The sequence below is a fragment of the Leptodactylus fuscus genome, chromosome 1 (genome assembly GCF_031893055.1).
Source record: "Leptodactylus fuscus isolate aLepFus1 chromosome 1, aLepFus1.hap2, whole genome shotgun sequence".
Classification (NCBI taxonomy): domain Eukaryota; kingdom Metazoa; phylum Chordata; class Amphibia; order Anura; family Leptodactylidae; genus Leptodactylus; species Leptodactylus fuscus.
In genome coordinates this window covers 124906604-124919333 of record NC_134265.1, presented here as the reverse complement: position 1 = coordinate 124919333, position 12730 = coordinate 124906604, and the positions used below count along the sequence as shown (strand labels likewise).

General features: G+C 42.4%; 1 protein-coding gene across 1 annotated transcript in view; it reads left to right on the top strand.

Moving 5' to 3' along the window:
- MED13L (mediator complex subunit 13L) overlaps positions 1-12730 on the top strand; it is a 111789-nt gene that overhangs the window by 79580 nt on the left and 19479 nt on the right. Inside the window, exons 6-12 of the mRNA XM_075276561.1 lie at positions 4004-4198; positions 4530-4718; positions 5864-6029; positions 8672-8770; positions 9641-10366; positions 10762-10981; positions 12537-12639. Of these exons, the coding sequence (XP_075132662.1) occupies positions 4004-4198; positions 4530-4718; positions 5864-6029; positions 8672-8770; positions 9641-10366; positions 10762-10981; positions 12537-12639 (1698 nt within the window). The remainder of the gene's footprint in view (positions 1-4003; positions 4199-4529; positions 4719-5863; positions 6030-8671; positions 8771-9640; positions 10367-10761; positions 10982-12536; positions 12640-12730) is intronic.

The following is a 12730-nucleotide window of genomic DNA, read 5'->3' as shown; positions in this document are numbered from 1 at the left end:
TCTCCCAGCCCAAAATTCATCGCAGGGTTTCTCTGAAAGCCTACTTGTGTGCTGCAACCTCGACCCCAACTACGAGCTGGAAACGCTGTACCACTGGCGTGGGGAGATGTCAGCAGGCCGTGCTGAAGCTCATCAGCTTGGGAGGACAGACGGCACACTGCCTCCGAGGTGAGGGATGCCATCCAGGATGATATGGCAATATGGTTTTCCCCGCTGCACCTGGGCCCAGGCATGTTTGCATATGTGATAATGGCTAGAACCTGGTAGCAGATCTGGAGCTTGCCAGACTCAAACACTGTCCACACATGGCCCACGTTTTCAACTTGTTGGTGCAAAGGTTCTTTGAAACCTACACCATTATGCCTGATATACTGGTCAAAGTGTGGCCATTTTTGTAAGTGAGAAGTAGCCTCTGCTAGGCTGAAAACATTCAGAGCACACTCCTGTCATCTTCGCACCGTTGGCTGGCGGAGGAAGAATTGGAGGGATGAAGTGGCATTTCATGTCACTGTCCCACACTAGGCTTGAGCGTGAAGTTCAGTGCATCCCATTGCTTCAGCACGGATGGTGTGAAGGGGAGTGGAAAATGGAGGAAATGGAGAGTGACCCTTACAGTTGGGGGCAGCAAAGTCATGCCAAGTAACACACTGGCACACAAGGCTGACTTCATGTAGGGTTGCTTTTCAAGAGACAAAGACATAGTTCACATCATGGAGAGCAAACAATACTGGATTGAACAAAAAATTGGCTTAGCTTAGCTTTTGGGGGGTAGACCCTTAAAAATTGGATTGACCATACATGGCCTGACTGAATGAACGGCTGTCTCCCACTAAGCTTCGGGGGTAGACCCTTAAAAATTGGATTGAGCTGATATAGCCTGATTGAATTGCTGTGTCTCCCACTTAGTTTTTTGGGGGTAGACTCTTAAAAATTGAATTAAGAGTGCATAGCCTGACTGAATTTCTGTCTCTCCCACCTAGGTTTTGGGGTTACATGCCGTGAAAAACTGGATTGAGCGTACATAGCCTGACTGAATTTTGATGTCTCCCACCTAGGTTTTGGGGGTACACACCCTTGATATCTGGATTTAGCATACATAGCCTGACTTAAAGGGGCTCTATCAGCAAAATAAAACTCTAAAAAAGAATGTGATCTACTTACCGAACGTGCACGCTGGGCGGGCATTCAGGGTGTGTCTTCATCTTCATCCCCGCCTTTTCTTCCTCCGATGTCCTCCGGTCCCGTCTTCCTCCGGCGCTCGCGAACGGACTTTGATTAAAAAAAATGACCTGGGCGCATGCGCAGCAGCCGTAGTAGAAGCCGCGTGCTACTGCGCATGCGCCCAGGTCATTTTTTTTCTATCAAAATCCGTTCGCGAGCGCCGGAGGAGGACGGGACCAGAGGACATTGGAGGAAGATGAAGACACACCCTGAATGCCCGCCCAGCGTGCATGATCAGTAAGTAGATCACATTCTTTTTTTAGGGTTTTATTTTAAAACGGGGGGGGGGGGGGGGGGGTAGTTTAATATAACATTTACGGTGCCTGAATAGCCTTTTTACGCATATGTGGGGCTCTATCAGCATGATTTTGCTGATAGAGCCCCTTTAATTTCACTCTCACCCAACTAGGTTTTGGTGGTACACACCGTGAAAAACTGGATTGAGCGTACATAGCCGGACTGAATTTCGGTGTCTCCCACCTAGGTTTTGGGGGTACACACCCTGTTTATCTGGATTGAGCGTACATAGCCAGACCTAATTGCTCTGTATCCCTGTTTTGGGGTTACACACTGCCTGAAAAGCTGGTTTGCACGTATATAGCAAGAAGTAACTGCTGTGGATTCCTGCTATTTTGTGGGGGACACCCCTAATAAAAGCTGGTTTGCACGTATATAGCAGGAGGTAACTGCTGTGTATTCCTGCAAATTTGTGTGTGTGTGGGGGCACCCCAAAGAAAAGCTTGTTTGCATGTATATAGCAAGAAGTAACTGCTGTGGATTCCTGCTATTTTGTGTGGGGACAGCCCTAATAAATGCTGGTGTGCACGTATATAGCAGGAGGTAATTGTTCTGCATCCCCGTTTTCCACCGTCTGTGGAAAGCTGGACTCCTGTCCCTGTAGTGTATAGCTCTGAGAAGAGCTGTTGTTTTTCTTCCTTTTTTCCCTGAAGCTAATGCCTATCTAGCCCTCAGCAAATATGTTTCTTTCCCTATCTCTGACCGCAAATCTGGCGAATATGGCGGCGGCTGTTCTTATAAATGGAAAGTCGCATGTTTTCGGCAGCCAATGGGTTTTTTCAATTTTTTTCAGTGCCTCTGTTGTCATAGTTCCTGTCCCACCTCCCCTGCACAGTTATTGGTGCAAAAAACGCACCAGGGAAGGTGGAAGGGGATACAAATTTTTTTACTGCATATGCTGTGTGGTATTGGATTGGGAACGAATACCTCGAACGGCCTGATATTCGATCGAATACCTATTTGATCGAACGGTGTTCGCGCATCTCTATATATTATACAATTTGTATTTATTTTATTATTGTGTAATTTATTAGACTTATTATTGTGTATAGTTTGTATAGATATATAATTTCACCAGTTTTATTGCTTGTGACTGATCATGGCTGTCAGGGTCTGAATCAAGCTGTGAAGAAAATAGGAGTCGTAAGTCAGAGGTTTTGCCTACCTACTCCACAGCCTTGATCACTCCTACCTGTGTGTTTTTGTATCAGGGCTCTTTACAATACCTAGGTCTTGTACACTAACCAAGTCTCGGACAGGTTTGCCTTTGATTTAAAGTGACTTGATTTCTTCATGGACAGTAAGCAGTAATCTTTAAAACTTAGAAGTTGAAAGACAAAGTATGTTTGAGAGGGTGATAACTACCGTATTTTTCGGACTATAAGACGCACCTAGGTTTTAGAGGAGGAAAATAGGGGAAAAAAATTTTGAAGCAAAAAATGGTAAAATATTTAATATATGGGAGTTGTAGTTTTGCAACAGCTGCAAGGCCACATTGACAGGTGACCCTGCAGCTGTACGGGGACGCATAGAGTGTTTTTTTTTTTTGCGGGGCCAGAAGTACGATGTATGATTTTCTACTTTTATATATATATTCTAGGGACAGGAGGTGATTTAGAACTTTTATTTATTTTATATTTTTATTATATATTTTTAAAGCTCTTTTTTTTTTTTTTTTTTTTACTATTTTATTCCCCCCCGGGGGCTTGAACCTGCGGTCACTTGATTGCAAGTCCCATAGACGGCAATACAACTGTATTGCCGTCTATGGGACATTCTGTCTATTAGTATTACGGCTGGTCATAGACCCAGCCGCAATACTAATATATAGCAGTGACAGGCCTGGGAGCCTCATTAGGCTCCCGGCTCTCACCCGAACAGGTCGGCTCCTGCGATATCGCCGCGCAGGAGCCGGCCTGCAACTTTACAGGTACGGGGCCAGTGGGGACCGGCCCCGGGGGAGAAGGGGCCACCGATACTGACCCGGCATCCGCTGTACTAGAGAGGCGGATGCCGGCACGGGATAGACGCCGGGGCCTGAGACATCGCTGCGCTCCTCTGCCCTGCATGAATCCAGCGGCGGGGGGACGGAGGAGCGGAATAGCATCGCCGCTTCTGGCTTCATGCAGGGAAGAGGAGCGTAGCGATGTCTCAGGCCCCGGCACCTGTGCCGGCGTCTATCCCTTGCCGGCATTCGCCTCTCTATTACGGCGGGTGCCACATTCAGACTATAAGACCGCACCCTTCTTTTCCCCCCAAATTTTTGGGGAAAAAAGTGCGTCTTATAGTCCGAAAAATACAGTAAATTCAGAACACTACTGTATTTTCTGTACATTGTTGCTTGTTTGAGGGGAAGGGGGAACAGGTTACCACCAATTATTTATACTCCTTCTGGGGACACACTCACTGGCACTAGTATACTTAGGCTCTTCAAAGAATGACCATATTCGTACGTAACTTTGTGTTTTTTGTATCATCTTCACAGTTATTCTGAGCCCTTATGGGTTGAGTGGAACACTCACTGGACATGCTTACAAAACTTCAGATCCCACAACCCGCAGGCTGCTGGAAGAATGGCGTCCCTTCTACCCTACAGTGCTCTCTGCAAGGAAGGAACAACGGGAAGATCAGGAAATGCTTTATGATGATGATTTTCCTGCAGCAGTGGAAGTGATTGTGGGTAAGGAACTTTGGCTGAGGTCAGGGACATATTTATCCTTCATAGAAGAGAGCTTTAGAAAAGGAAAAAAAAGTTGTCTCAGTGATCCCAGGGTAAAGGCACTCTGGGAAGTAAAAGTAGTGGCACAAATGCTTGTCCCGATATATGCTTTGTCATCTTCCTCTGCACTCTTTCTCTTTGTCAATGTGGGAAATGTTAATTATGGTTTTCAGTTTCATATATTTAAACCACAAGCTTAAAGCCATGTTGTGCCTGGACTTGAGATGGCTGTATTTTATATCCACATGTCTTCAATGGGACAATTAAGTTTTTTCTCCTCTCTTTTACTCAGGTGGCGTGCGGATGGTTTACCCCTCAGCTTTTGTTCTCATAGCTCACAGTGACCTACCTGTTCCACCCAGCACCGTGAACACTGGGCATAGTGGCTCAAGTACACAGCAAAACACAGTTTTTACTAAAGATCCCAGTCCATGTAGAATGCCCTTGACACCACCCACATCACCAGATCAGGTTGCACCTGGTAAGGTTGTGCATAACCATACTAATATAGTACAGTTCTTTAATCGTTTGCTATAGTGACCTGTCATTTTGTGTATTCTGGATAAATTTCTTGGACACAGAAAAATGTGTGCTTATACTAGATTATATGTATTGGTTACAATGTGTAATATTCCTTCTGTTAAAGTACTGTAGCTGAGATACAAATTTAAAGGGAACATCTCAACCAAGTAGAAGCAGAAATGAAAAAAACATTTTTCACTTAATATATGCTTAGGACACAAATGTGCAGAACATGTAGAACTTCACTTTAAAATAGCCGAAGTAAAGGTTGTTCTCTCTTGTTTGAGAATGCCATTAAATGGAATGGAATGTATGCATTAACTGTTTAATAAATATATATATATATATATATATATATATATAAATAAATAAATATATATATATATATATATATATATATATATATATATATATATATTGTTTTATTTAATTTGGGGCATGGTTTTAAAGCTTTGTGTTGTCTTTATGGTTACCTTTGAAACTCAAGAAGATTAGGAGCAAAGGTTGTTGAAATATTTTCTAAGTACAGCTTGTTCTTTAGTGTGGAATTCAAAGCTTTGGCTATTTTAGAAAGTCTTTTGGCACCCACTAGTGTCTGTCTCTGAGAATTGCAGATGTGTTCTCCCAGTTAGACAACCATATATTAATATGCTGCCCCCTAATGGTGAACTGAGTGCAGTGTTTTACAGTGATATAATTATTTTTAACAGGTTACCATATATGTAAAATTCTGATTTGTATGTTCATATTACATTCTAATAATTTGAAATGTTTAGAAAACCTCTTTGTGTATGTGTAATGTATATGAGAGGTGTGTGTGTGTGTGTGTGAATAATATAACATTACATAAGGCATGTTATCCACACTATAGTACAGTTTTAACTCTATCTTGTAATAGGTTAGTGTTTTGTTTTGTTTTTTTTTTGTCTTCTATGACAAGATCTCATCAATATTACCACCCAATTTAATATCAAAGATGTACATAGTTACAGACATTTATTTTTAGTTTTTTTCTCCCTCTCTTATGGTACATATACAGAAACATCAATTTAATGTGAATATAAATGTAATTTTTTAATAAAAGATAAATGATATTACTTACAGGAGACATTAGGTCTGTAACAGCAAGTAGCAACAGCCAGTCAGCGGAAGACGGTGTCAGTCATTCAAGGCACAGTCCGAAACGTGGTGGGAGAAGTTATTTGAAGTTACGAAGCCATATGGCGCAGAGAGCTTGGAGGGAATGCATCCTGAACAGAAGTCCATCAAAGTAAGGATTTATTTATTTATTTGTAATAGCCATAAATGTTAAAAGGGTTATGCCACTTTAATATTAATTTCCTTTACACAGGATAGGGGATTCGTGTTCAATTGCTGGGGTCTGACCACTGGAATCCCCATCAATAAGAAACATTGGAGCCCCTGAGTCCCACATGTGAATGGAGCTGTGGTGTTTATGCATATCCACAGCTTCATTCATCTCTGTGGAACTGTCAAGAGATCACCCATCCTTGAAATCCCTTAAAGTGAATGAAGTGGGGGCATACATGCACACCACTGCTTCATTCACTTGGGGCATGCCTGCTGATGGGAAATATGTCATTAATGAGAAAGTCTGTCTGAGGCTAAAGCCACACACAGCAGTTCTGCTGCAAAGAGCTTTTCATGGGGTTTTTCCTTCATTTGAGCCTGTTTTGAACCTTTGTACCTTAGTAGGATACATTTAAATTAGTTCTTTTTCATCATATGGGCCATAACTTTCCCTTTTCTCAGAAAAAATAAATGGTTACCGCCCACGTGGTAAGTAAGAGCTGATTTACATGTAACCTTCTGGAGGCTCTATTTTTTGAACTGACTAGACAGATTTGGAACAAAAGTCACATGCCAAAGTGATCATGGGCACAGCATTTTGCACTTGGTGACTGTTCCTCTTAATTTCATTTGAGCAAAAATTGACTCTATAGTTAAGCCTTTTGCAATCTTAGGATATACACTCACCGGCCACTTTATTAGGTACACCTGTCCAACTGCTCGTTAACACTTAATTTCTAATCAGCCAATCACATGGTGGCAACTCAGTGCATTTAGGCATGTAGACATGGTCAAGACAATCTCCTGCAGTTCAAACCGAGCATCAGTATGGGGAAGAAAGGTGATTTGATTGCCTTTGAACGTGGCATGGTTGTTGGTGCCAGAAGGGCTGGTCTGAGTATTTCAGAAACTGCTGATCTACTGGGATTTTCACGCACAACCATCTCTAGGGTTTACAGAGAATGGTCCGAAAAAGAAAAAACATCCAGTGAGCGGCAGTTCTGTGGGCGGAAATGCGTTGTTGATGCCAGAGGTCAGAGGAGAATGGCCAGACTGGTTCGAGCTGATAGAAAGGCAACAGTGACTCAGATAGCCACCCGTTACAACCAAGGTAGCCAGAAGAGCATCTCTGAATGCACAGTACGTCAAACTTTGAGGCAGATGGGCTACAGCAGCAGAAGACCACACCGGGTGCCACTCCTTTCAGCTAAGAACAGGAAACTGAGGCTACAATTTGCACAAGCTCATCGAAATTGGACAATTGAAGATTGGAAAAACGTTGCCTGGTCTCATGAGTCTCGATTTCTGCTGCGACATTCGGATGGTAGGGTCAGAATTTGGCGTCAACAACATGAAAGCATGGATCCATCCTGCCTTGTATCAACGGTTCAGGCTGGTGGTGGTAGTGTCATGGTGTGGGGAATATTTTCTTGGCACTCTTTGGGCCCCTTGGTACCAATTGAGCATCGTTGCAACGCCAAAGCCTACCTGAGTATTGCTGCTGACCATGTCCATCCCTTTATGACCACAATGTACCCAACATCTGATGGCTACTTTCAGCAGGATAATGTGCCATGTCATAAAGCTGGAATCATCTCAGACTGGTTTCTTGAACATGATAATGAGTTCACTGTACTCCAATGGCCTCCACAGTCACCAGATCTCAATCCAATAGAGCATCTTTGGGATGTGGTGGAACGGGAGATTCACATCATGGATGTGCAGCCGACAAATCTGCGGCAACTGTGTGATGCCATCATGTCAATATGGACCAAAATCTCTGAGGAATGCTTCCAGCACCTTGTTGAATCTATGCCACGAAGAATTGAGGCAGTTCTGAAGGCAAAAGGGGGTCCAACCCGTTACTAGCATGGTGTACCTAATAAAGTGGCCGGTGAGTGTATCTGTATATGTTTATTTCAGGCATGCTTACAGTTACTGACTGCTGTTTTTTCCAACAGCATCATCTGAAAGTGTTTGTCATTAATATTCCTTCAATAGAATACGCATCCCACAATTTATGCAAGTTCTCCTGACTACCATAGTACCCTACTTGTGGGTGTAAACTAATATATGGACACACAGTGAGACGCAGAAGGGAACGCACACCAAGGAGCTTTTAGAGGGCAGATCTGGCTGTGATCAGTTTCAGGAACCATGTCGCATTTAGGGGGTAGATTGGGAGGGGATGGGGGTCTCCAGAACTTGACACAATTTCAAGTTTTGTCTCACTAGTGCTTTATAAAGCAGGTCCACAGTTTCTCTTTATAGTGATTATACCTTTGCTCTCCTTACTTGCATGACCAAAAGCTTCAGAAGGGTTCAGTGTGGAGACCCAATAGCCCCAAGGCTTTACCCTCTGATGTGCTCAGTAACATAGAACCATCATTATGGTATTTAGAGGGTTCCATCCCCCAAAGTGCATTATTTTCCATTTGTTAACATTAAAAGCTTAGTAAAGCTTAGATTGTTACATGTTACAGGCACCTCCAGGACAGTAACACACTTTCGTAACAATGGCAAACAGGCCATATTTACTTACAAAACTTTTTCCTAAGTCACTTCCACACATATTTCAGTAATGTCTTTTCTTCTCTGCAGATCAAATATGCCCAACCAGCAGGAAGAGGAAGTGACGGTTAACAGAACACCTTGGGACTTTGTGGACCCTACCCAGAGAGTCAACTGTTCGTGCTCCAGGTGAGCTCTAGACCTGACTAATATCTCTGATACACATGTTAAAGGGGTTATCCAACTCTAAGTCGAATTTCCAGTTTGAAGACCTGTCCATGTTAATGATTTATTCTTATGATGTTTTCAACCAACGCTTTATACACCCTTTTTGTGCATAAGAGGTGAGGAGAGGGCAACATCTACAATCCTGTACCTGTACTGCGCAAACTGATTACAGAAGAGCAAAAAGCCTTGCAGCTTCCAAATGCTATTTCTACTTTGTGGAAGTAACATATGAGAGCCTAATATAATATCGGGGCCTTTGTAGAACGGGGAGCAGAACACAAAAACCATGGAAGTGATGGATCTCTGTAGTGCTCTCCTGACCATTTTGATTATAATGGGTTTCCATCATGAATATTCGTGTTTTATCTTACAATATGGAGCTGCATGTTGGACTATTTTGTCCAGCATTTACAAAGGTATATCTCTGAGTTTTGTAACAGAACCTCAAAGGAAGATGTGAACAAAACTGAAAATGGACATCTGTGTTCGGTATTCCATTCGGGAAGTCCACTTGGGCGCCCCCCTCCCCTTCCCAAATAGAAACCTATACGCATTAAAAAGCGATTAGCTAAGAAACTACAGAGACTATACATAGACTATAACGGGGTCCGTGTGGTTTCTTCTCGGTTTCCGCATGAAACTTGCGTGAGAGAAAAGTATTACTTGAATGGTATAGTTAGCAGGTGTTGTTTTACAAAGGTGACTTCAAATTTCTTTTCATATGTGCACCAAAATGTAATTGTTGTTAGGAATCTTAATTTAAGAGCTTGTTTCATCCTGATCTTGTGATGCCTTAGTATAAAGTATGTCATGTGCTACTTCTTTCTGCAGGCACAAGTTGTCCAAGCAGCGTGGCATACAAAGTGCAACTCGTCCTCCCTCTGTTTCCCAGGCTTGCGTGGGTGGAAACCCCTCGTCCAGTAACTCTTCCCTACAGCCTTCTGCATCTTCCAAGCACAAACCTAATGATCGCCAAGAAAAGGCAGATAAACTGCAAAAAAAGGCCACAACTCCATTCCATCACAGACCGTCTCCAAACCAGAGTGAACAATGCATGACACAGGAACAAACTGTGCAGCAACGCCAAGGAACAGAGCCTGCAGCTGGAACAACTACCACCACTACAACAAACAGACAATTTTCTAGTATACCACCTGCAGGGGAACTAGATCAACTTTTGCCCGTACCTCCAGCAGACTCCCCTCATTCACCTGCCTCCCCTATGCCCCCTACTCTTAGTCCACAGCCTCCACAACAAGAAGTTGAGATTCCTGATCAAGAAGTGACAGTTTCAAATCTTTATCCTAATGGATTAGAAATGCAGCCACTTGATGACAGGACGATAATGGCAGCTAGCCTAGGTCTCCCTTTGATGACAGAAATGAGTGAGACCAGTTTGTACTGTGCTGGTCTTACTCAGAATAGGGATGTAGAGGACAGCTGGCAAGGTTACAAACTCCCAACTGATGGCAGCCAAGACTTTCGTCCACCAGAAATCCAGGGAGAGTGGTACGAGGCCAAGCAGGAAGTGGGATCTGAGAGCACTGCACTTAAAAGGTAAGCCTTGATATGGACTTTATATTGGATAAGTGTTGCTTCTCTGCTGTTATTGCTACAGACCTATTCCCCCCTCCCCCGATTGTCATTGTACACACTACTTGGCCAAGTGACCATGTCTTCATTTGGGGAATACACTGCTGACAGATACTTTGTTTCTTATGCGAACAAAGAATTTGTCAAATAGAAATCTAACATGCCCAGCTGTTCTTTCCCCTATATCTACTGTTGGGAGAAAGTCGGGACACCACTGTACGCGTTAGATTCTCAGTTGTTTGTGACTGTTTTTATAGTGCTTTTTAGGACTTAAGGCAAAGTAAACTTTACACGTGGAACCAACCAAAGATGATTGTGTGACTTTTTCTTATGTCCACCATTTATTTTCACCACTTCAGGCTTCTTGCTCAGCCCAACAGACGCTTCAAGGTCTTAGATGAGAAGCGCCAGGTTGTATCAGACCTTAGTTATGTGGACCAGCTTCCTTTACATCCATGCGAAGGCTTTGGAGACTCCACTGATCCTTACACTTTTGAGGATGGAGATATTAAGTATAGTTTCACCACAACAAGCAAAAAATGCAAGATTGCAGAGCGGGACCTTTCTCGGAAGCAAAAGGTATTTGTTTTTAAAAAGTTTACCTACCACTGGATAATTGTTTTTGGACAGTGCATCAGATACCTACTACTTAGGGCTTGATTTAAATGGAGTCTGTCAGCAGCAAAATGTGTATCAAACTAATGACCATATCTTGTAGAGCTGCAGCTATACTTTCCATGCTTACTATGAGTTTCTTATTCGGCTTTGCATTTAGATTTTCATGAAAATCCATATTTTACTCTTATGCAAATTAGATGGAAATGGCATTAGGGGGTTTCTTCTGCCGAGTCTTTGTCACGCTTTGTCTGCGGTTAGAAGTTAACGGGAGAGGTGTGCCAAGTGGAAGATGTCACTTGTGGGGTGGAGCTGGTCAGCAGTTAGGGACCGTTATCTAAAGCAGAGAGTGAAACCCCAGCAGGAGAAGACCTACCCCTAAGGCCCTTTTCAGCTATTTTGCATAAGAATAAGAAACTGATTTTCATTAAAGTGGAGATGTAATGTAGAATAAGAAAGGCATCTTTGGAAAGTGTAGAAGCCGCCCTACAAGTCATTGTTTATTTAGTTTGATACAGATTTTCCTGCAATCAGACCCCCTTTAAAATCTCTGTGAAGTATACCCATATTTTCATTCTACTTCTAAGTTGTTTTCAGCCTTCATCCTTATTTTATGTGGTTTTAAATGCTGATCACCTTTAGACTAGGGCGCCTTTAAGTGGTCCTCAGATTGGTGCAGGCCTAACTTTTCACTACATTTTGTGTCAGGCACAGAGATGTACATTATGTAGTGACTGCGTCTAGTATTGCAGCTTAGCCATAGTTATATACATGGTATCAAGTGCCTCAATCCTTTTAGTCAGTTGATCGTGAGAGTCCAAAAGTAGAATCTCTGATCTAATATTGATGGCTTGTTTTAAGGATAGATCATCAATCTTGAAGTCTCGATAGAAATTTTTTTTTTTAATGTGGCTGACCATGCATGTTATTTCAATGAAGGGTTATAGATAAACAGTTTCTAGACACCTTTGGTGCTGCTTATTTTGTAGAAGAGGTTAACATGACATATGCCAAGACCCAATCTGTGAATTTGTCGTCATACAGAACCTTTAGAGCTGGGTTCACACAGCAATTTTTGTAGCATGGTTGTGAAATACATTGTTTTTGTTTAGTTGAAACAAGGTCAGCTGAAACACTGATGGTGTGAAAATAGACATATTGTCAGAGATTTGCAATTGTATTAGGCCTGCTTTGTATTGCTTAGTACAACTTCATATATTGCTGAAATATCACTAACAAGGTTGTACTGTCCTAAAATCCATTAACTTAGAAATAGCATTCATCAATGAAGCGACTGCTAAGGTCATGTTTGGCAACACGTTCTCTACATCATCAAGAGATGTAAGCTGCTCCAGGACATTGTATATAGCCAGAAGTGGTAATGTACACAGTAGATTGATGACAACACCCTTATGATATATGCACTGTCAACTGACTATGAGTATATAGTTAGAGAAAAAAATCTTTTCTTCGCACCATGTGTTGGATGAAATGTAAGAGTGGTGTTATGTTTTTACAGTCTGATGAGGGGTTTGAGAAAGATGCATCGCCTACAGAACATACTGCACCAGTGCCTGATGGGAAAGATGCCATGTCCATTTTTAGCCCCATGTCAAAGTCAGGTAGATATTAAAACACTAAATGGGTGTATTTTCACGATTTGCTGAATTTTTCAAGGAATGCCAACAACAGTATTTATCCATTTTTCTTCCC